Source organism: Haliotis rufescens, unplaced genomic scaffold (assembly GCF_023055435.1).
Source record: "Haliotis rufescens isolate VD_foot unplaced genomic scaffold, xgHalRufe1.0.p SCAF_15, whole genome shotgun sequence".
Classification (NCBI taxonomy): Eukaryota; Metazoa; Mollusca; class Gastropoda; order Lepetellida; family Haliotidae; genus Haliotis; species Haliotis rufescens.
The window spans coordinates 15438428-15464734 of NW_025963835.1; the positions used below are offsets into that span (position 1 = coordinate 15438428).

Consider the following 26307-nt stretch of genomic DNA (forward strand, 5'->3'; position numbering starts at 1 on the left):
AGCGTTTGCTCCTCACGCCGAAGACCTAGGATCGATTCCCGACATGGGTACAATGTGTGAAGCCCATTTCGTAAAAACATCACTCGCTCGCTCACTCACTCACTCACTCACTCACTCACTCACTCACTCACTCACTCACTCACTCACTCACTCACTCACTCACTCACTCACTCACTCACTCATTCACAGGATTGAAATTGTCTAAACCTTGTACCCCCCTTGTTGTGTTGCAGGGGAAGAAGTCGAGTAAAGCCAGTACTGGCAAGAAGGGCGGCAAGGCCGGCAAGTCCTCCAGCGGGGGTGCTGGGGGAGCTGGCGGGGAGGGGAATGGGGGGGACGGGGGGAAGAAGAGGTCATGTATCAAGAAGAAGGACAAGAAGAAGATGGACAGACACCGTGAGGGGACGATGGACTCGGAGCCGCAGGTGGAGCACGTGACAACGATCATGGAGGAGAAGAAGACACCTGAGCCGGAGAAGTAAGTATCTGATCATGTCACTATCACAATTCTCTTCTCCATGGGTGTGTACACAGTTTTTTGTTTCAAAAATATATATTGCATACCCCTATTAAAATCTTCTCATTGACTACCGATTGTGTGATTAAAATCTTCTCATTGGATACTGATTTTTTAATTAAAGTGTTTTTATTGGATACTGATTATTTAATCAAGACCTTCTCATTGGAAACTGATTGTAAAGATCTTCTCATTGGATACCGATTGTTTGATTAAAGTCTTCTCATGGGATACCGATTGTTTGATTAAAGTCTTCTCATGGGATACCGATTGTTTAATTAAAGTCTTCTCATGGGATAATGATTGTTTGATTAAAGTCTTCTCATGGGATACTGATTGTTCGATTAAAGTCTTCTCACTGGATACCGATTGTTTGATTAAAGTCTTCTTATTGGATACCGATTGTTTGATTAAAATCTTCTCATTGGATAACGATTGTTTGGTTAAAGTCTTCTCATTGGATACCGATTGTTTGAATAAAATCTTCTCATTGGATACCGATTGTTTGATTAAAGTCTTCTCATTGGATACTGATTGTTTGAATAAAGTCTTCTCATTGGATACTGATTGCTTGATTAAAGGTTTTCTCATTGGATACTGATTTTTTTAATAAAATCTTCTCATTGGATACTGATTGCTTGATTAAAGCCTTCTCATTGGATACCGATTGTTTGAATAAAATCTTCTCATTGGATACTGATTGCTTGATTAAAGTCTTCTCATTAGATACTGATTGCTTGAATACAATCTTCTCACCAGATACATTGGATACCATACGTGGTGTTTTTGTGACTATAGTTTTGTTATGAAGAGTATTACTGCTCCAAACATCATGAATTGATATTCAGTAAATGGTGTCCTTTGAAATTTTGTATTTAATTTAGTTCCTATATGAGACCAACATATACTGTTGGCATAAATTAAGGGAACTAATGATTTCAATGTTGGTGTTGTTGAGGTGTACATTTACAATACTGGGTGTTGCATCTGAACGCAACATCTAATCACAATGAAGATGAACACCATGCATGAAGACCTTGTGATGAACGTGCACACAGAATCCAAAGTGTGTTCGGCTATTAGGGAATTCACAAATCACTAATGCAATTGAGCTAATCACATGCTTAAAAATACTACTGAGACAGTATTTCAATGAACAAACAAAATGATGAATTATGGGTACCACAGAGGGGGGGGGGGGACTTTAATATCCCAAGTTGCCAGAATGTTTGGCTAATAAAACAGTGTAATTTCCCGGCTGGGAGACAAGTACCATCAAACGGGAGGGGTTTCAATGAGACCTGGGCATGGCAGGCCCACCAAAAACAACACCTAGATAAGATCATCTCATTCTGAGAGAGAATCTGATCTAGAGAATTCTGTACAATGACAGGAAGGTGCATTTCAACATCTACCATTAAAAATGCAAGGCGTCCTGTGTAGGGTGTGGCCCTAACAGCGTACCACAGGCGGCAAAGATTGGGGTGGACTAGGCAACAGCAGGGAATTAAGGTTTTGCCTCCGATTCACAGATGGCAGAAACATTGTTGGCGAAGTAGCGGCTAGCAGTATTCCAGGGCAACAATTCTTGACCATGATCGGTATGGGGGCGGTAGTGTCATGGTGTGGGGCGGTATCATACATGACGGGCAAACTGATGTGGCTAATGTGAATAGACATTTGACTGGCAAGCGATTTGTTGATAAAATTTGGTATCCTGTCCATTCCATTTGCATGAATTATGGACTGTAAGATGACGCTGCAGACCACATTGTGCCCAGGTCATCACCGAGTGTCTCCGATGAGAAGGCATATGGACATTGGACTGGCCCGCTAAGTCCCCTGACCTGTCCCCAATAGAGCATCTGTGGGATGTCCTCGGGCACATGGCTCATCTCATTCTCAGGCGGAATGGCGGGCATCACCAAGGGCAACCTTACGCACATTTATCAACAGTATGCCATCAAGGTGTGCACATGTCGCCCAACATGGTGGACACATCAGATATTGATTTACAGGCCCGAAAGTAATTTTACAGATATGCTATGCTTGTTGTAAGAGGCGACTAACCGGATCGGGTGGTCAGGCTCGATGACTTGGTTGATGCATGTCATCATATCCCAATTTCGTGGATCGATGCTTATGATATCACTCACTGGATTATCTGAATTGATTATTACTTACTTACTTACTTTGGAGATTTAACGTGCGCTTTCCGACTGATGCGTATTTCGCACACGGGCCCGGCCAGGCCATTTAATGTGTTTCCGAAAGGGGCGAAAGTGGTCTGTGCAACCCAAGAGGGGGGTTTTAGGGGTTGCTTATATAGAATTTGGGAATTTTGAGATTTGGAATAGATGCCGATGGGATTGGGGAGGGGAACTAAGGGAGCTGGGTATGGTGGATGTTTGTTTGTTAATGTGATTTTGATTTGGTAGGTTATTGTGTTTTTAGATGCGTTTTATAAGTTCCGTTTTTATTAAGAATACGCCTAAGGCCTTGAAGTTTTCTAGTTTATTTTGTGGGTTTAGTATTGCTTCTAGAGTTAGAGCCTTGTTTAGATTGAGGGTGGTTTGTAATGCGGTTCGATGTGTTAGGTAGTGTGTGCAGTGGATGAGTGTGTGTTCTGGGGTTTCTGGTTGTTTGCAGTGTGGGCAGTTACCTGTAGTGTGTTTTTTAAATTTTTTTAGGTGGTTATTTAGGTTGGTGTGTCCTGTTTGGAGTTTAGTGATTACTCTGTCGATTTTTTTGGATGGATGGAGAATTTTTGGTTTGGTTAGTGGTTTGCGAATTGATTATTTTCAGACCACCATCATATAGCTGGAATATTGCTGAGTGTGGTGTTAAACAACAAGCGAACAAACAAACAATCAACCTACATCACTTCACTTTTCCTCCCCCATTAAGTTGACACACCATGATATAACAGAAATACTGTTCAAAGTGTCGCTAAAGTAAACTTGCCCATTCACTATCGTCAGTTTCAAATCATTTTCTCAGGTTGTCAATCACACCCGTCAGTTGTCAAGTGGAGTTAGATTGTTGATACACTGTGTTCGGCCTACTCTGTATGCATGATACACACAACTACACCTCGACAACATGGACTCCACAAGACTCTAGTCAGCAGTCAGGCATTCAAACCATGAAAAGAAACAGATCACACAATGTCATTACTTAATTAGCACCAGTGTTGGAGCTATGCTATTCATATACTATTGAGTTGACAAGCTGATATTGACAGACTCTGTCTGTTATTGACATGGCTCGTACATATCGCCAAACAGTGAAAAGATCAAACAATCGGGGTTTGAGTGGCAGGTGGCTTGTGCAGCCCTCAGGTGATATAGGACCTTCAGGTCGGACCCGTGGTCACTGTCGCTTGCATCGCGACGGAGCAGTCACAGTGTCACGCTGTGTACATTTCGCTATGGTGTGGATGTGTAGTGCACTGTGAGGGAGACTGATTACTAACTACTGTCATTGACAATCTGTCAATCAAGGATTTCCCGGATATACGTCATATATATGTAAGTAATACATTTAATGTGCATGTTTATATCATTTTGAAAAAAGAAACTGAGAGTACTAGAGATCTAAAAAAAATGGCAGTTGGACATTTTTATCATTTTTTCAGATAATAATAATAATAATAATAATAATAATACATACAGGTTCATGATGCTATGAAATAGAGAAATATGACATACATATACACTAGACTGTAGGAAGAGTAGGACTGTACACTAGGACTGCAAGTTTATGAGTGAATATTTCAGTGATGTGACATTCTTCTATATCATACATATCATAATTATTATTTTGGATAACAATCAGTCAGTGTTCAAACAGTCTGAAACCCTCAGGTAAATTCTAAATTGAGAAACTTTAAGGTTGTGGTAAGGGTCTGTGAATCTTTTTTGTGAACATTATAAATTCTTGACCACCAGTCTCAAAGGTAACAGGAACTGATTAATGCAAGTTTAGTCATTTCCTGTCACAGGCTTAAAGAATCTGCACTGTAACGATGCACTCACAAAGCAGGCCTTGTTGATAATGAAAGTCTGAAATGATTAATCACATACAGTACTGTCCATCAATATTATGTCTTTGAGCAGCATAAGAGATTGGCACTAGTCCTGTAGCCCTTAACAAACTGCCCAATAGTTAAGGTATCATAAGGACGAATAGAAAGATTTTGCTATGTATTATCATTGTAAGGACTAGTGGACGAAAACTGTTAGTTTCTACCGCTGCTTTGAGTATGTTGTAAAGTAATCTGGTTATTTAACATATATGAGTATACAATTTAGATCATGAATTTTTAAGACAACTGAAAGAAAATGCATTCATCGCTTTTTTTTAGTTTTGCAAATTTTCAAGAAAAAAAATTAAAATATTAAAATTGCAAAAACTGAATATATAAATATGATATTATAAATAAAAATAAGTAAACTATAGAAACAAAACATTTGACCGATTGCCTTGGTAATTCATAATTGAAATCGCCACTTCCCTGCGAAATGCTCATTTCAGCTTATCCTGAGACGGATCAAGGCCCATCCTGTGATTATGTAGCATACACACACACAGTGTGTTACTTACCTTCGGGACACAATGTACGTTTCAGCTCCACGTCACCTCCCCATTGACCCCTTCATGTAGACTTCATTCCCCTACACATGGATTTCACATCCAAGTGAAATCAACGCCTGAAATTGACGTGCTTATCTGTCCCCCAGACAATCTGATTGCACCCCCCCAAGCTGGCGACATACACACAGCATTGTTTTGGTTGACACACACAATATGATAGTCCCCAGCAGGAATGTGGCTTGCATGCTGCATGGTTGTATATTTCATGGAGAAATGTACAAGATATAGACACCAACTGGCTGCGTTAGTGTTACTGAATATTCCCTACAGCTCCAATTGGTTTGAAAGACAATTGTCAAGAGACACAAGCTGTGCACTGGCGTGACTTCATATTGTCTTATGCTCCAATTGGTTTAAATGGCAATATTTACCCAAAATATGACAGTCATACCGCATGAAATATATTTTATCATTTTTATCACCAATGGCTAAATTCATTCTTGTATTGAGCCTTGGAGAAACTTTGTTTGTTTGTTTGTTGTTTAATGCTGCCACATTCCAGCTATGCCATGGTGGTCCATAAATAATCAAGTTTGGACCAAACAATCCAGTGATTGATATCATGAACACCGATCCACATGCAATCAATCAGGCCACTGAGCCTGACCACTGAGTCTGATCTGTATTTCACTTATAACGGGACCAATAGTGAGAAGGGGGCTTTAATACTTAACATGATTACATTGAAAACCCTGGCATTGTGTTAAAATACAGTGTTAAAATACAATGTTAAAATAACCCAGAAATTATTTAAACAAGAACTTGAACAAAATATCAATTTTGAACAAATTTCATTTATTTTTAATTTGCCTTTTAAGAGTACTTAGTTTTGAATCGTACTTAGTATTTAGTTTGGTATAGATATACTACAAAAATAGCTAAGGACCACCTGATTCTTTCATATCAGTATAGACTATAGTAATATGAAATAATCTGGAGGTTCTTTATTTTGAGTTGTATAAATCCCTGGGGTAAGATATTGCAACCATACCATCAAGGTACAGAGTGCTATGTTACAGCCCCACAAACAAGTTGATCCATTTGTTCTATTTTAGGTTTCTTTGTCTTTAGATTTTGCCGTGGCCTCAAGAATATACAATATTCTATTGAAACAAGATTGAAATTATTGATCACTCACATGTTCTACTTTAAAAACAATTTCTCCTAAGAAATCAATAAGAAATTAATTACTGCTTCTGAACAAAATAAAGTCATTTATTTACAAAAACAATCAATAAAAGACAATGTTGAGGCATAAGGTATGTAGGACTTCCTGCCAACATAACCATTCCACAGATAACCATCCAGCCGAAGTGTCAGTGACTGATACAACTATAATACCAGTGTTAGACCCAACACCCCCTCCGTGAAATCCCCCATTAGGGCAGGGTCCTGACAGAGGGCTCAAGTACCCTGGGAGGACCTGAGAGTACTATCTCCCCACATAAGTAGCTTACACACAGGGAAAGTGCCCTCAAAGCCCGCTGTCACATTGTCAGGCTCAGCTTGGGGCACACAGCCTGCGTTGACAGGGTATCACTGTACGCTTTTGTTAGCAGTAGACAAATAATCAATGGATTTGGTCCCAGGACAAGTGGGATATGAAATAGCACTGTTGTTTTAATGGTTTGTGGTTTTTCTTTTGTTGAAAGGGGTAGTGAAGGTGAAGTTTGTTTGTTTGTTGTTTACATATGTTTTTGGCAGGAGTTTGTTTTTTGGTCACTTAAAACTATTTTTCTTGTCTTATTATGATTTGATAATTTTGGGAAAGTCAAAAGCAGTGAATCAAAATATCCTTATGTTGAAGATTGTTTGTTTGTATTTTTGTAAGTTTATATTTAGAGGGTTTCAGCTTATTTTTATCTGTTTTTTGGCTCCCAGCATATTGACATAAAATTCCATAAAATAAAAAAACTTATTTTGTGCCTCTGTATAGTTTATCTGAAAAGCCTGAAATTAACTGTGCAGAATTGTTTCCCTTTGCTAGGCAAGGATCTGCCTGTCATAGGTTTCATATCCAGATTTGTCCCAGTTGTGACCTTGGTCGTTTAGGAATTATGCTCATGGGTTTCACCATTGTAGTAATGATTATGACAAGCCTTCATCATCAAGCTCGCTCACTCATTCACCCGCCCGCCCACACACCTGCATGCCCACACGCTCACACACCCTGTCACTCACTCATTCATACAGACCTGTGAAGATCTGTGGTAGAACAGGTCTTCAGCAACCCATGCTTGCCGTAAAAGGCGACTATGCTTGTCGTAAGAGGCGACTATCAGGATCGGGTAGTCAGCGCTCACTGACTTGGTTGATGCATGTCATTGTATTCCAATGCTCATGATCCGATTATTTACAGACCACCGTCATATAGCTGGAATATTGCTGAGTGTGACGTTAAACAACAAACAAAAAACTCATTCTAGCACCCATTTTCACTATCACTCACTCACTCACTTACTCACTCACAGCATCATCAACTGTTGTTTAGTGATGGGAAGTGAACATATTTAGGTTGCTGTGTTTGTTACCTGCAAGAGTTTCTGTTCATGGTGGAAACAACACAAAAAGATAACTTACAGGAAATATGAAACTTGATATCAAACAGCCTGGCAATCCAGAAATACAGATGATATTGACACTTGTCAATTTCATTGTGGCCAATCCGCTGCTGTACGTCTCCCATATGGCGTAGTTATGGAGATAAGGGGATCACCAGGGTCACAGTTGGATGTTGGATTATGGCAGCGTTTTCCTCGGGTTGTGGACACTGCCAACTGCAGGCTGCTGATATGATGTCAACAGCAGGTCTATGAACAGTCAGGACCACCGACCAGTCTTATGTTTGCTGTGGTAGAACATTTTCTAAGTGATTATTGCTGAACTTGGATATGGACAGAAAGGACCATATTTGTAACTGACAACTTTGTAACTAAGGTATGTATTTGTGGGCAACAGGCCTTTCTGTCAGTGATTCAAAATGTCAGTGCCAGAGAATAATCAGTCTCAATTATCTGCTGAAACAGATTCCATTGGGCATAAAATCAAACTACTGATGAAATGATGATATGAAATGATGCTTCTTTGTAGAAGTCCTCTGTCCTCGATATCAGTCTTCATTGTGCATGTCCATCTGACGGTCCTCTGTCCTTGATATCAGTCTTCATTGTGCATGTCCATCTGATGGTCCTCTGTCCTTGATATCAGTCTTCATTGTGCATGTCCATCTGACGGTCCTCTGTCCTTGATATCAGTCTTCATTGTGCATGTCCATCTGACGGTCATCTGTCCTTGATATCAGTCTTCATTGTGCATGTCCATCTGATGGTCCTCTGTCCTTGATATCAGTCTTCATTGTGCATGTCCATCTGATGGTCCTCTGTCCTTGATATCAGTCCTCATTGTGCATGTCCATCTGACGGTCCTCTGTCCTTGATATCAGTCTTCATTGTGCATGTCCATCTGATGGTCATCTGTCCTTGATATCAGTCTTCATTGTGCATGTCCATCTGACGGTCCTCTGTCCTTGATATCACTCACTCATTGTGCATGTCCATCTGACGGTCCTCTGTCCTTGATATCAGTCTTCATTGTGCATGTCCATCTGACGGTCATCTGTCCTTGATATCAGTCTTCATTGTGCATGTCCATCTGATGGTCCTCTGTCCTTGATATCAGTCTTCATTGTGCATGTCCATCTGATGGTCCTCTGTCCTTGATATCAGTCTTCATTGTGCATGTCCATCTGACGGTCATCTGTCCTTGATATCAGTCTTCATTGTGCATGTCCACCTGACGGCCATCTGTCCTTGATATCAGTCTTCATTGTGCATGTCCATCTGACGGTCATCTGTCTTTGATATCAGTCTTCGTTGTGCATGTCCACCTGACGGCCATCTATCCTTGATATCAGTCTTCATTGTGCATGTCCATCTGACGGTCCTCTGTCTTTGATATCAGTCTTCATTGTACATGTCCATCTGACGGTCCTCTGTACTCGATATCAGTCCTCATTGTGCATGTCCATCTGACAATCATCTGTCTTTGATATCAGTCTTGAGTGTGCATGTCCACCTGACGGCCATCTGTCTTTGATATCAGTCTTCATTGTACATGTCCATCTGACGGCCCTCTGTCTTTGATATCAGTCCTCATTGTGCATGTCCATCTGACGGTCCTCTGTCCTCGATATCAGTCTTCATTGTGCATGTCCACCTGACATTGATATCATGTTTCGTTGTGTTATTGTGATGTTTATAGACAACCTGGAAGCATATATAGTACATGTATATCTTCAAACATATATTTTTTGTTTGGCTCATTACTGACGAGAATCAGGGTGTGTCAGCCAGACATATGACTGCATTGTTTAGCAGCATTAACTCACCAACTCAGCGAAATGGTATCATTACAAAGAGGAAGATAGCTTATATAATATTTTTTATATTAAACTGCCAGGGAAATAAAATATACACTTAACAATTGTATTTGACATAATCATACAAACATTATTAGTTGACTGAAAACAGTCACCGAAACACTGTAAGCTTAATGTCCAAAACACAGCTTTGATACATGTAACCCCTAGTTACCCTATACAGTCTAGTCTAGGGCTGGGACGGGTAATTCGGGTACCTAGGTTGGGTGGGTACTGAGTAGAACCTGGGTGCCCACAGGACTGCCAGGACCCGTGTCATGTTAATGACAGAAAAGTACCCAGAACTCTATGGTCACAAATGTTCGCATTCCTTCTGACTTTTCATATCTTTGAATAAAGATATAACTTGAGTCAACGTCAATGTATGCATGATCAGATTGTTTAATACATGTGTCTAAATATGTTTTGCCAGTGCTATGATAACAGAATGCCCAATCGGACATTTTGTACCTATCTCTTGAGACCTAGAGTGAGTACCTGGGTAGGGTCAGGTAATAGAGGGATGGGTACCCGGGTAGTAAATTCGGACTCAGCCCTAGTCTAGCCGCGTTAATCCGACACTTGTTAATCCAACATTCGGCTTTATCCGACACGAATGATGGGGACCGATTAAATCAGTGCTATTTAGACCCGTTAATCCGACAGTCTCACACTCCGACTCCGACGCACCTAATTTGCAACAAATTAGCGAAATCACTCATTAATCAGTCTCGTTAATCGGACACAGTGATCAGCGTACTCCGTGGTCATCTGCCCATGAGTACACAGCCCGTGTTTTGATGCGAGACGAGTCGGCTGGTAGCTGCATATTACAACGGCTGCAGAGATAAACTTGCTTAACAATAAACAATTAATGCGTTAAGTAAAGAAAACAGGATTAATCACATGCTTAGGTTACCTCAATCTCATTAAAATCAGATACAAGTTCTCGCTATCGCCGAGGACATCCCATTACAGGTCACATCAAAACAACCTTACGCGAACTATGACCGACCAATGAAATGACCAACAGGAAGTCAATGTTAGCCACTAAGAAAGCAGCTTTCTCAAGCTTTGTGGTACCAGTTTCAGACTGGCCACTTCCATTCCAGACTATGCTTTTTAAAGTATTTTGAATAAGTCATACAGTCCGTAACAGTAGTTTTGTGTTAAGCTTTAGATTGCATGATTAGAAAACATATTCCGCTAACAATGTAACACAACAATATATTCATTTTTCATTTTTTTAATTACGTGTTTGTATTTTTATCTATTGTTGATACTACCTGATTTTGTTTATCCGACATACTCGTTAATCCGACATAACCATATGCAACCAACCATGTTGGATTAACAGGACTTGACTGTAGTTGGTTTGACGTTGTTTCAGCTAAAAGTACACAAAGTGTCTTAGTGCATCTGTGACGAAATTACCAATTTCTGTCAGTCATATACGACCAAGACCAACCAATTGCAATATATTGCCTTAATAAAAGCAGCATTTGTTTGAACTTCAGATTGGCTCAAGCTGGTTTCCCAAAGGATAAAAGATAATTCTAGAACAAGATAGGGAGGTTACAAATATTTTCACAGCTTTTCAAACAACAGGTCTTGTTATGTTTGTGGAAGGCTTAAGGTTTAAGTAATGTCATGCTGGAACCCTGATTGTGTCGTCGGGTCGGGGGTATTGGTGGCTCAGTCGTCTTATTCGTCAGCATTATTCCAGGTATATTACGGCGGTCTGTAAATAATCGAGTCTGGACCAGGCAGTCCATACAGTGATTGATATCATGAGCATCGATCCACAAAATTGGGACACAATGACAAGCATCAACCAAGTCAGCAATCCTAACACATTAAGCTGATGCACTGTGGTATCTCTAGTACTGTCCAAAGCAGCTTTAAGCCAAACTCACTCACTCACTTACAATGTAGTGCCTGCTGGGTCACTTTCTCTATAATTCTGTTGGTGGTCTTTGACACCAGTGAGTTGTGAGTACAGTACCCTGGATGGGGAAGAAGAGCAGGCAAGAGGAAGCTTAATGGGAGAAGGAGGGTGTAAGATGGAGGGATAGGATTGATGGGAAATTCACAAGTAGTTGGTGATGTTATCAGGATGGTGAACTGAGATATTACCAGGATGGTGAACTGAGATATTACCAGGATGGCGAACTGAGATATTACCAGGGAGTTGAACTGAGATATTACCAGGGATGTGAACTGAGATATTACCAGGGAGTTGAACTGAGATATTACCAGGGATGTGAACTGAGATATTACCAGGGAGGTGAACTGAGATATTACCAGGGATGTGAACTGAGATATTACCAGGATGGTGAACTGAGATATTACCAGGGAGTTGAACTGAGATATTACCAGGGATGTGAACTGAGATATTACCAGGGAGTTGAACTGAGATATTACCAGGGATGTGAACTGAGATATTACCAGGGAGGTAAACTGAGATATTCCCAGGGAGGTGAACTGAGATATTCCCAGGGAGGTGAACTGAGATATTCCCAGGGAGGTGAACTGAGATATTACCAGGATGGTGAACTGAGATATTACCAGGGAGTTGAACTGAGATATTACCAGGGAGTTGAACTGAGATATTACCTGGATGGTGAACTGAGATATTACCAGGGAGGTGAACTGATATGTTACCAGGGAGGTGAACTGAGATATTACCAGGATGGTGAACTGAGATATTACCTGGATGGTGAACTGATATGTTACCAGGGAGGTGAACTGAGATATTACCAGGATGGTGAACTGAGATATTACCTAGATGGTGAACTGAGATATTACCAGGGAGGTGAACTGATATGTTACCAGGGAGGTGAACTGAGATATTACCAGGATGGTGAACTGAGATATTACCTGGATGGTGAACTGAGATATTACCAGGGAGGTGAACTGAGATATTACCAGGGAGGTGAACTGAGATATTACCAGGGAGGTGAACTGAGATATTACCAGGGAGGTGAACTGAGATATTACCAGGGAGGTGAACTGAGATATTACCAGGATGGTGAACTGAGATATTACCAGGGAGGTGAACTGAGATATTACCAGGGAGGTGAACTGAGATATTACCAGGGAGGTGAACTGAGATATTACCAGGGAGACGAACTGAGATATTACCAGGATGGTGAACTGAGATATTACCAGGATGGTGAACTGAGATATTACCAGGATGGTGAACTGAGATATTACCAGGATGGTGAACTGAGATATTACCAGGGAGGTGAACTGAGATATTACCAGGGAGGTGAACTGAGATATTACCAGGATGGTGAACTGAGATATTACCAGGGAGACGAACTGAGATATTACCAGGATGGTGAACTGAGATATTACCAGGATGGTGAACTGAGATATTACCAGGGAGGTGAACTGAGATATTACCAGGGAGGTGAACTGAGATATTTCCAGGATGGTGAACTGAGATATTACCAGGATGGTGAACTGAGATATTACCAGGGAGGTGAACTGAGATATTTCCAGGATGGTGAACTGAGATATTACCAGGATGGTGAACTGAGATATTACCAGGGAGGTGAACAGATCCAGCCAAGTCCACAGCCTGTGTGCACAATACATACTGTGAATGAATGAAGGGGCAGTATGTGCTTTGTATACGTGTATTAGTGTTATATTGTACAAATATACCCGGGTTGTATTGATCACTAAAGAAAATGGTTATTTGAACAGCTATTAGGAGTATTATTGAGTATCTGGCACTCTTAATAGCAAACATTAATCTGTTATTGACAGTTTGTGAGGGTGCATGTCCACAAAAGGTTAAGTATTGTTGTTGAAGCCTTAACAGACCTGGTGTTTGTGCTGAACAGAACACCAGGTCCTCCAACAATCATCAGCTTTGGCTCCAAGTGTGACAGTGAATAGGATATTGTCAAACTTTTAGGAGAAATATCATTTTACACCACTGTTTGAATTGCAACTGTTTGGCACCAATCCAGCGCTAGGATTTACAACCATCATTAAAGGTGTCTGTATTCAATGTGGACTGTGCATGTCAGTCGATGGGAACAGTCGCACATTACACTAGGTCAGCTCTCAAGTTGAAATGGACAATATTTTCACAAAGAGCCCAACATTTAGTATTTTCCGTTTTGTGTGCAATGGCTGTATTTGTGAAAATGTCAAAAGCAGTTTATGCAATCAAGTTCTACACTTATGTTTCATTTTTTTTCAGCATGTTGTATTTTTCAATAGAAGTATTTGGTCATATTTCAGAATATTGTGCTTTTTTATTGTGTATTTCAAAATATTGTTGTACATTTCAGTGTATGTTGTACATTTCGGTGTATATTTCAGTCTTTTGTTGTATATTTCAGAACTTGTACATTTGGGTTTATGGTTGTGAATTTCAGAATTGTGTTGTTTTGTACATTCCAGTGTATTGTTGAACATTTCAGTATTGTGTCGTACATTTCAGTATTATGTTGTACATTTCAGTATAGTGTTGTACATTTCACTGCATTGTTGTACATTTCAGTATAGTGTTGTACATTTCACTGCATTGTTGTACATTTCAGTATAGTGTTGTACATTTCACTGCATTGTTGTACATTTCAGAACTGACTCTGACAGCCCCCAGGCTGACAGCAAGATACCAGATCTTCCTTCCTCCAACAAGCAGGACAAGCTACGGGAACAGAGGGCAGATCGAGCTCGGCGCCAGCTGATCGAGGCGGAGTTCCTCCGGTCTGATCTCAATGTAAGTCCTCACCCTTGTCAGTGGTACTAATACAACAATATCTCCTTCAGATGCATACTCAATACCAGTCAGCAGAACCTGTGAATTCTTCTGTCAGAAAGCACCTAGTTAAGTTCTGTCAACTGACTGAGGTTGTAGTGGTAGCATTACCTGCTTTATTTGTTTGTTGTTTAACGCCGCACTCAGCAATATGCCAGCTATATGACGGCAGTCTGTAAATAATCAAGTCTGGACCAGACAATCCAGTGATTGTCACCATGAACAGTGATCCACGCAATTGGGATCGATGACATGTATCCACCAAGTCAGTGAGCCTGACCACCCGATCCCATTATACGCCTCTTACAAGAAGCATAGTCACCTTTTACGGCAAGCATGGGTTGCTGAAGACCTATTCTACCCCGGATCTTCAAGGGCTAGTATTACCTGCAACATGCAGGAATTTGCATGGAGATTCCAAAGATAGATGTTTTAGACTGCCCATCCATAAAACTCACCCAACCAGCAAGACACCTTACTGCACACCCTTTGGTCTGAAAGAGATCCAGACCCTTCCTTTGTCAAACATTCCATTAACCTAGGTGTATTACCCCCGAGCACCAACAATTCTTGTCATGAGAGGGGCTATAAGGGTTTGTGTTCAGCTCTGCGACATTGTTCATTGCATGTCATTGTGGGTTGCTGCTCATGGTATCAACCATCGGTTTGTCTGGTCCAGTCAAGTCTCGTTAATCCGACACTCGTTAATCCGACAATCGGCCTTATCCAATACTTATGATGGGGACTGATTAAATCAGTGCTATTTAGACCTGTTTATCCAACAGTCTCGCACTCCGACTCCGACACACCTAATTTGCAACAAATTACCGAAAATCACTCATTAATCAATCTCGTTAATCCGACACAGTGATCACAGCCCGTGTTTTGATGCGAGACGAGTCGGCTGGTAGTTGCATATTACAACGGCTACAGAGATAAACTTGCTTAACATTCAACAATGCTTTAGTTAAATAAAACAGGATTCATCACATGCTTAGATTAACTTAATCTTGTTTGTTTGTATCGTTATCTTTCCTGTAGTGGTCCGATTTTCGATCATGAACGTTGATACTACTTATTTTCATTTATCTGACATACTTGTTAATCCATCATAATCATATGCAACCAACCATGTTGGATTAACGGGACTTGACTGTATTTACAAGCCTTTGTATAATAGCTGGAATATTGAATGTGTTGTGTGAAGAACAGGTTTAAAGCTCAAGCTATATGCTCAGTTCAAAAATAATAATAAGGTTTCAATTCTAGAGTGGGAAAACCTCAAATTTCAAAACAAAGAAGGTTTATCTACTACTTCACTCACTGTTCGACCCTTAATGATCCATTGTAGAATTGATCTTCAGCAACCCATGCGAGTAACTAACCGGTGACTAACAGGGTCAGGTGGTCAGGCTCGCTGACTTGGTTAATCGATGCTCATGATGTCAATCCCTGGATTGTCTGATCCAGATTCGAATGTTTTCAGACTGCTGTCATATAGCTGGAATATTGATGAGTGCAGGGTTACACAACAAACAAACAAACAAAACTCACTTATGCTCAGTTTAGTAAACACTCATGTCTTAAACAGGCAATTTGAGAAATGATGGAAAATATCTGTCACCTGAAAAGCCAAATTATGCAAGCTTTAGGTCACGTCAACATGTTTAGTGTGCTTCAATGAGTATCTGCGTTTACGAGTGTTGTGATCATTTAATCAATGATCCCTTTCTACTGCATTCATTGATTTAAACAAGCAGAATACATCAGTCTCTAAGGCTTCAAAAATAAAAGAATTGGTTCTGAGGCAATGGCTTTTGAAAATTTAGTGCGGGCAGGCAGTGTTTTTTGGGTGTTTTTTTTTGTTATTCAAACTATTATGTAACCAAATAAACAATTGTGTACAATCAACCTGGGAAACGGCCTCCCAACATAAATGTATCCCTTGATGAGTATAATACTGGAATACAGTGTTTGACTACTGTTGAGCTTGGAATATTTATGGACTTTTTTTCTTTCTTTTTTAAAATGGAAATATAAACGAAAGGGGTGGCATACTTTATGATAATGCAGGCGGTGCCTGAGAACCAAGACTATTATTTTTTTTAGCCTAAATAAACTATACAGGTTTCAGACATGTGATGCACCAGTTAGTTGACAGGAGGTAGTGTTTATGATGACAGATTGGGAGAGTTTGTGGTGATATAGAAAATAAAGGCTGTCACAATATTTCAGTACGAAAACAACACATTAGTAAACAGCATGGAGTTTAGTAATTGCATATAATATGCATTAGGGTTGATTTAGTAGAAATATGCATGGTGTGAGCAGTGACATTGATCAGTGACATTGATTGCGTGTTACTGAAAGGCGTAGCGTAGTATTTTAATTGATTCTTGCATGAAATTTACATGACATCCGTAATTTGCAGTGTAATACCGTATATGACTGTAGATAAGCCAGAGCTTGAGAAAAATGGTTCAGTAAAAGGGGGGCGGTCTATGTAAAGGTTACACTTTTGTCCAAGGGCGTAAATTTCGGCCCTCGGATGTTGGCTCAGGGTTATGACGGAAGACAAAACTCAGGGTGAAGTTTAGACGACAGCAGCCATGTTTATTGTTGATGGTTTGGAACAAGTCGAAAAGGTACATGTTGATAATAACGTGACAGAATGCACACCGGGACCGAGTGGCCAATGTTCCCGGGTGGGAGAACCGTTCTGTCACTTACCTTCTGGCTGTCTCTCTAGGCTGTCTCCCTCTGACTGACCATGTCAGTCGGGTTTTGTAGAGCGAGGTATTACGTAACGTGTGGCAAGGTCATTGTCCCACGTGTATGTATAGACGTAAGATCCAGCGACGTTAGGAGGTGTTAATTGAAATTTATAGATAGCCCTGGAGATTAAGGGTCCTGCCCGGAGGGGCTTATGATAAGAGGGGATACGTCGAATGTTTGCTGAATATATTAAACAAAGGGCATAGAATTTCGGTGCACTTGGAAACATATTGAACCAGTTAGGTATTTAGATAAATGAAATGTTAAATAAAAGTATTGAAATGGTTTGCACAATTTTAAATAAAAGTATTGAAATAGTTTGCACTATAACACTTTCATGACATTATTTTTCTATTTTTTATTTGCGTAATTGATTATTGTGCCCAGTGAAAACCCAATCGTATCACTTCAGGTGAACTAAAACTTGGTCAATGAATTGTTTTATAGGCATTACTTAGAATTTGACAGATGACAAGGTAGACACAATTTTATGGATAACAACTTCTTTGATACTGTAAAAAGCGACATTTCGGTATAGATTTATACTGAAACGTCGCTTTTTGCAGTATTAAAGAAGTTGTTATCCATAAAATTGTGTCTACCTTGTTGGTCAATGAAAATGTGAAATTTGCTATCAAACATTTGCAGGCATGATGATTTACGATTTCTATTGTATTTCTTGTTCTGCTAGGCATTATTATATACGGGGAATAAGATAACCATGTCTATTTGTCTTGTATTTTGCATAATTTAATATGGATTTGATGATATTCTGTTCCCGATGACGGAAAGATGTAGAAGCCGGTTGGTGGTCCGGCTTATGTTCTGACAATACCATTTTCATACAGATAACAAGCATCATGTTTATACCGTAGCTTAACTCTGAGATCAACTTATCCACAGTCATATACGGTACTAGAAGTTTTCAAATTTGTTTCCACATTTTTATACAGATTTTGCAAAGGATGTTTAGAAATGATTCAAGGTTTGGCAATGGCGATGTTTCTTGTTGATTTCCTCGCTGACATGCGTTCTCCCACACTAGGGTGATTGACAGCACTGATGTTAATTTCAATGCATGTGCATGTGTTTGCATGTGTAGGAGCTGTTGATGCAGGAAATGCGCGATCATCGCAAGGAGTTTGACTTTGATGCAGACAGCATGAGTGATGATGCTCTATCTAAGGTACAGCAGTGTTGTATGGTGCTTGTTTCATATAGTATTGTTGATTATTGATTATTGATCTTAAAGCCTTTTTCTACTTTTTATAACATATCCTCTTGAAATAAGCTCCATTTTGTTTCTTGTGTGTCATGTTCGTATGTGCTGTGCTAATCTATCTCTACTATATGAAACTTCCCACTAGTTTCTTGTTTGTTGTTGTTCAGGCATCTGACTGTGTCATACAATCTTGAGTTTCTTTTAAAATGTACATATGTTAAAATAAATGTATTCTTGTTCATCTGTATCAGTTAAGAACTGAGCAATTATTTCTGTGACCACACAGTAGCACCGACTGTCATATAGCTGGAATATTGCTGAGTGCGGAACTAACTAACTAACTAACTAACTAACTAACTAACCACAGAAGCACACTGTTGTTATACTAAAACAATAAAAATGTGCAGTACCCTCAACTTCTGAGTCCAGTCTCCGATATTCATGTTTTATGCCTTTCCGTCAAACATTTTCGATGTCCCTTCTGAAAGTTCTGGAAATAGTACCTTTAAGAACTGCTCACACATTCGTCAGCTGATTCTCAATGCAGCATGGTGGCATTGTTGATTTTTTCTTGTTTTTTTTTCTGTATTGGGCCTCTCCTTTCAAACTGGAATTGTAAAACAGAGTTGACCCCCCAAATTGTCAAAAGCCTTCTGTTGTTCTAACTTCAGTTTTTTTTGTCTTGAAAGCACAAAAAGCATATTTGGCCTTATGAAGCTGTTATTGTTGAATGAGTGGTGACTTTAACTCTTACTTATAATAAACAGAAATAGTATCCTGTCTGCAGCATAGCGGCCATGTTAGTCAGATTGAAAATGTCAGCAGTATTATCTTTTAATATTTTTTTGTATGACATGGCTGGGGATCGAAACACCAATATTCTGCTCTTCAGGCAGACGCTCAATCTACTGGACCACGGAGACAGTCATTTTGTTTTTAATTCAGGGCAAACATTTCCCCTGCTACATTTCATTATGACAGTTAATAGTTACTGAACAAGTCAAACTACGGAATATTTAGTTTTACATCACCAATGTCCTCCCAATACCATCATGAATTTCGTTTTAGATATTTTAAAATTCTTTACAATTTGGACCATTAAATGGGGGTAAACAAGCATCAGGTGAACAAGAGAATCTCATTGCTCTATTTATAACTCACTGTCTGAGATGGTTCTTAGCAGTTTGCAATTTAAAAAAAAAAGATTTAATGACAAAGTCAGAAGCCTGTGGATAGCTATATTTTTATGATCTCCTGTAACATAGTGTAACCAGACATGTAACATAGTTTATGTAACAATGAAGTGCTTCTATGTTGGTGTCAGTCTGGGGAAGCTATTCTGTCCTATTCTATTTTGTCTGTGACCTGATGTTTTTAGCTAATACAGGGTATGCTAAGTGTCCACTTTTTCAGCTGACCAGCATGTATGTTGATCATAACACCTTCTCTTGTTCAGCATTTGTATGTTTAAATCTTTCGTCTCATGGGTGACCATTGTGGCATAAAACTGTAAAGGGACATAACTCTAAAGCAAATGTCAGACTTACCGTATCTACTGTCCTCAACGCTTTGTAAACTGACAGTGCGAGTGTTGGGATATCTTTAGGTAGTAAATTTAGGTAGTAGAGGATAGGTTTATTTAAAGCATCCATGAAACTTAAACATTTCGAAAATAGTAACAAGGCTACGGAAGCCTTTTAGGGCCATTTGTTTTGTTTTTAAAATGTCGGTACTATCTTGAAATTTCAAGATAGTATCTTGAAATTTCAACTTAGTATCTTGAAATTTCAAGATAGTATCGGAAAAAAACAAATGGCCCTAAAAGGCTGCCGTACAAGGCAGTTACATGCCCTTTTCACACAGCTGTGTTTACTGGAAAAAGATGGGTTATTTAAAAAAAATACTGCTTGTCATGTCAATTTTTGGGCTCTTAAAGATTACTGACAGATTGGTCCCGAAGTTGACCAGGGGGCTGCTTATTAGAGTGGGGGCTTAATGTGGCAAACACGGTAGTACGTTACTATTTGAGCTGTATTGCAACTTGGAGGTGGGGACTCAACCATAGGGGATGTCATGATACACCCATGGCTGGACTGGACACTGGTCATGTCACAAGCGATATTATGTAATAGGATGAATGAGAGAGTGAGTCGGGTTTAACGCCACTTTTTACAGTATTCCATTTATATACCGCCGTGTCAGCTTCATGTGGGAGGAAAGTCCGAAGTGATGCAGGTCTCAGATGTTTACTACTCGATGATACCCACAAGTATGGTGCTGACAAACCTAGAAACATAATCGGGGCGAACCGTGATTCGAACACACAATCGTAGGTTTCTGGTGTGCCCAGGGGACACAACTCTGCACAGCGAATCACAGTGCCTTAGGCGACTGGAAACACAATGTGCCTATCATTATGATATAAACTCATATATGAAGTTCTTGTGGCTGATGCGGGGTATTGGGAGTTATGTGGGCCATCAGGGCGAGTTTGTGAACGCTGGAACACACTGGTCCATGATTGTAGATGGAACAAACTGATTCATAGTCATTGAAAGGCACTGCTCCACTCCGAGGCCATACATTTTTTTTCATTTTTTTTTCATTTCACGGACCCACCACCCCTACTGAAAAAGAGCTGGAAAAGAAATGAATTAAGCATAAAAATATTTATTTTTATTTTGTCTCCAGCTAGTAATGTAGACCCTCTTATACAATATAAATGTCATATATAAGTTCATGTCTACATCACTATCAGTGAATCAAGAGGCCAGCTTCAGTTTTAACTCCATCAGAATGACTTTCATATAAATAAGTAAATGATTGACATCGTTAAGTTTTTATTTTTTTATTTTGACCGATCTTGTTTTGAAATGCATGAATAAATCTTTGAAACATCAAATTAAAAATTTGTGGCAGAAGTCAGAAATATGATGCATTCTGGGATGTCCCACTGCCCAGGGTTATCAGTGTTGTGATCATCACATCATCACATCATCAGATGTTTCTGTATATTGTGTGTGAGGTAATACGTTGATTTCTCCCCGCCAGACATCAGACAGTGTGTCGGACTTGTCTGACATGGATCTCCTCCAGGACTCCTACGACAGTGTAATAGACGTTGTTCATGTGACACTCATGTCCAATATCCACCACTTCAGTGTCACAGCCTCCCACACTTTCTTCAGCCAGCAATACATTAGGATGCTTGTCACACATGTTATGTTTGGGATAACACTTTCTTGGTAATTTATAGATTCTCATACATTTTGGGGTTGAGTCCCGTCTGGGATTCGAACCCACACTGCCGGTGGCCGAGTGGGTTAGATCGCTGACTTTGTGTGCTGGCGTTTTAGGTGCCTGACTCTGGTGGCGTGGGTTCGAATCCTGGACGGGACTCAACCCCAAAACGTACAAGAATCTGTACTTTACCAAGAAAGTGTTATCCCAAATATAACATTTGTTACATTTGACCACTTTCTAAATGGCATTGTGTGTTTATTATGATGCTTTCTGACAATTTTATATCTTCAAGCTCACTTTCACATGTTAACCTCCTATGAATAATGAACGTTGTGACGACACAAGGTATATCAATGAACGTTGTGATGACACAAGGTATATCAATGATGACACAAAGTATATCATTGAACGTTGTGATGAAACAAGGTGTATATCGACGACACTTAATGTTGTTCATATCACTGGTGTTACCGATGACGACACCTAGCAACCTTGTGTGATGCACATCGCTGGAACAGACTAGTTGTTGCAACACTGCGCCCATCATCTCACTGCTGAACCAGAGCTATTGATTTGGGGATCGATGGGGATGTCAATTATATTTTCATGATGTTGTTAGTGTCGTCAACACTCACTGTGAAGTGGTCACTACAACACTGTATATATATATACCTACAATGTATATATCAGCATTAATATATTTATCTATCTTTATCAGCAACAATGTATGTATATATCTTAACACCATCATTATGAACACATGTAACCTTCAAATGGCAATATTACAGCACTGAATTAGAAAAACAGTGAATTATGCTGTTGTTGTACATGTATACTCAAAGGCAAAAAAACCTAATCATATAATTTAAAATTTTATTTTTTTTATAACTGAAAATTAATAGTTATTATGGATTACCGTATTCGACGTAATAAGCGCCCTGCTCTAATAAGCGATATTTGCTAATATATTGGCTAGTGAACAATCCCAATTAGCACCCCTTTCGATTGATCAATGTACATAAGACTTATTTATTCGCGTATAATACACACTCGTGTGTTACATGCACCCTTAATTATGGGCAATTAAATTCTGGTAAAATGTATCTGTCGTATATAAACATTTCAGGCTGTCAGCATAAACCACGAAATTTATCTTTCAACCTTTTTTTTTTTCACCAAAATTTTATTCTCATAATTCTCTATTTCTAATTTGAGACCGCCCTGGGCGCTTATTACGTCGAATTCGGTAATTAATGATAAATTAACAGTTTTTACAGTCTCTAAGACTGTTCAAGTGTCTTTAACGTTGTACTTTGACAAACCACTTTAAAGAAAGACTTGGCCAGTGCTGTTTCATTCTGTAGTTTGGTAAAAAGAAAAGTCCCATCTCAAATTTTCCAATCTTTCCAAACTACCATACATCTTATATGAGTGAAAAACTCAAATTGCTTGTCAAATTTTAATATATTTATTTATAAATTAAAAACTCTTAAAGGTCTATTAAACACCGGTACACATTTTGAGTTTTGCTTATTGTGTTTCTAAGTAAATCTAAATATGATGAATATGGTTATTTTTGCCTTTCAGTATACTTTCTTTCATATTCTAAAGTAAGCATTATTTGCAATTTTAAAAACACAAATCTAATCCATAAGAAGAGCCTATCTTTCAATTAATGGATTTTCAATAAGTAAATATCTAATTTAAGAGATTTTTGAGAAAGTATTAAACATGTAAAATAATATGAGAGCTATGAAGTTATGGAGTTTGTGAGACGATATTGATGTACCATGTGTAGAACGTAATACTCACCTAGAGTTGCCTCCCTTGCAGAACCGCGTGCGGATGAGTTCATGGCTGACCGGCCGTCTAGCTCTGTCCCAACAGTCCAGCCGGTTCACCCTGCCAATGGACATGAAGGTGCTTGAGAGTAAGTGAACACAAGCTATCACCAGGACAGCCGTTAAAGTGACATTTGTCAGGATTTATGTTGGTAATAGCGCCAATGGTAGATGGAAAACATTGTGGTAGATGGTACACATGGTGCCAATGGTAGATCTTAAACATGGTGCCAGTGGTAGATGGTAAACATGGTGCCAATGGTAGATCTTAAACATGGTGCCAGTGGTAGGTGGTAAACATGGCACAAAAGATAGATGATAAACATGACACCAATGGTAGATGGTAAACATGGCACAAAAGATAGATGATAAATGCTTCACCAATTCTAGATGGTAAAGATGACACAAAAGATAGATGGTAAACATGGTTCCAATGGTAGATAGTAAATGCTACACCAATTCTAGATAGTAAACATTGTGCCAATGGTAGATGGTAAACATGGCACAAAAGATAGATGATAAACATGACACCAATGGTAGATGGTAAACATGGTGCCAATGGTAGATGGTAAACATGGCACAAAAGATAGATGGTAAACATGGTGCCAATGGTAGATTGTAAACATGGTGCCAATGGTAGATTGTAAACATGGTGCCAATGGTAGATGGTAAACATGACACCAATGGTAGATGGTAAACATTGCAAAAAAGATAGATGGTAAACATGGTGCCAGTGGTAGATGGTAAACATGGCACCAATGGTAGATGGTAAACATTGCAAAAAAGATAGATGGTAAACATGGCACCAATGGTAGATTGCAAACATGATGTCAATGGTAGATTGTAAACAGTGCCAATGGTAGATGGTAAACATGGCACAAAAGATAGATGGTAACATGGCACAAAAGATAGATGGTAAAAATGGCACCAATGGTAGATGGTAAACATTGTGCCCATGATAGATGGTAAACATGGCACCAAGGGTAGATGGTAAACATGGCACCAACATTAGGTAGATGGTCAACTTGGCACAATGAGGAATAGGTGCTCTGGTCAAATCAAGTCTCTAGCATTGTTTTAACATTAATTCAAGTCATTAGAATCTACCCTCAATAAATGTTTGGTATGTTTAGAATTGTTGATATGCTTAATTTAAATCAGTCTCTAGTCAAGCCTGGTTGTACGTTTTGTCATACTGACCTTGACATATTTCAAAACAAAGAAAAATCTGCAAATAGTCTCAAGGAAAGCCTGCACTTAAAGTAATATGAAACAACACGAGAAGGAGGACCCACGAAGTGCAGCCAAGTGACAGTGTTGTTTCTGTTTCCCAGAGATGACCCCACAGGACTACCTGCGGACCTACTGTGTCGTGTCATCCAGACGGCATATACTCTACCAGAAAATACACTCCAAGAACAGAGACAAGACAGGCGTCATCCCCTTTAAAGTGAGTGCATATTTTATTCCCAGGTACATAGAGTTTTTTGAAGTGATGACACCACCAGTCCCCTGTGCTACCTAGAAACTGAAGACAGACTTGAGGTCTGTATGTCAACTGTTTTATTCTGTCGATGCAATGTTTCAGTCTTGTTTGATGGAAGTACTAGCATCTCCACAAAAAACATCACATGAAAGGAAAGAGAAGTTGTAATCCTTAATTCAACATTGTCTTCACTGTCGATTGATTGGCATTATGTATTTTTAGGAACTTAGGACATGTATTTAAGCAGAAAGTATTTGTTTCCCTATGTGTTGTGCAGGACATATATGCTGTGTTTCCCTGTGTGTTGTACAGGATATATACACTGTGTTTCCCTGTGTGTTGTGCAGGACATATACACTGTGTTTCCCTGTGTGTTGTACAGGATATATACACTGTGTTTCCCTGTGTGTTGTGCAGGATATATACACTGTGTTTCCCTATGTGTTGTGCAGGACATATATGCTGTGTTTCCCTGTGTGTTGTACAGGATATATACACTGTGTTTCCCTGTGTGTTGTGCAGGATATATACACTGTGTTTCCCTGTGTGTTGTGCAGGACATATACACTGTGTTTCCCTGTGTGTTGTACAGGATATATACTCTGTTCCCTGTGTGTTGTGCAGGATATATACACTGTGTTTCCCTGTGTGTTGTGCAGGACATATACAATGTGTTTCCCTGTGTGTTGTACAGGATATATATACTCTGTTTCCCTGTGTGTTGTGCAGGACATATACAATGTGTTTCCCTGTGTGTTGTACAGGATATATACTCTGTTTCCCTGTGTGTTGTGCAGGATATATACACTGTGTTTCCCTGTGTATCTGCAGTACATATACAATGTGTTTCCCTGTGTGTTGTATAGGACATATACAATGTGTTTCCCTGTGTGTTATACAGGATATATACTCTGTTCCCCTGTGTGTTGTACAGGATATATACACTGTTCCCCTGTGTGTTGTGCATGACATATACAATGTGTTTCCCTGTGTGTTGTACAGGATATATACTCTGTTTCCCTGTGTGTTGTGCAGGATATATACACTGTGTTTCCCTGTGTATCTGCAGTACATATACAATGTGTTTCCCTGTGTGTTGTATAGGACATATACAATGTGTTTCCCTGTGTGTTATACAGGATATATACTCTGTTCCCCTGTGTGTTGTACAGGATATATACACTGTTCCCCTGTGTGTTGTGCATGACATATACAATGTGTTTCCCTGTGTGTTGTGCAGGACATATAATATACAATGTATTCCCCTGTGTGTTGTACAGGATATATACAATGTGTTTCCCCTGTGTTGTACAGGACATATAATATACAATGTGTTTCCCTGTGTGTTGTGCAGGACATATACAATG

At 39.4% G+C, this 26307-nt stretch overlaps 1 protein-coding gene across 1 annotated transcript in view; it reads left to right on the plus strand.

Moving 5' to 3' along the window:
• LOC124138744 overlaps nt 1-26307 on the plus strand; it is a 76467-nt gene that overhangs the window by 48097 nt on the left and 2063 nt on the right. Inside the window, exons 7-11 of the mRNA XM_048395998.1 lie at nt 234-478; nt 14193-14334; nt 18251-18334; nt 23447-23543; nt 24789-24904. Coding sequence (XP_048251955.1) covers nt 234-478; nt 14193-14334; nt 18251-18334; nt 23447-23543; nt 24789-24904 — 684 coding nt within the window. The remainder of the gene's footprint in view (nt 1-233; nt 479-14192; nt 14335-18250; nt 18335-23446; nt 23544-24788; nt 24905-26307) is intronic.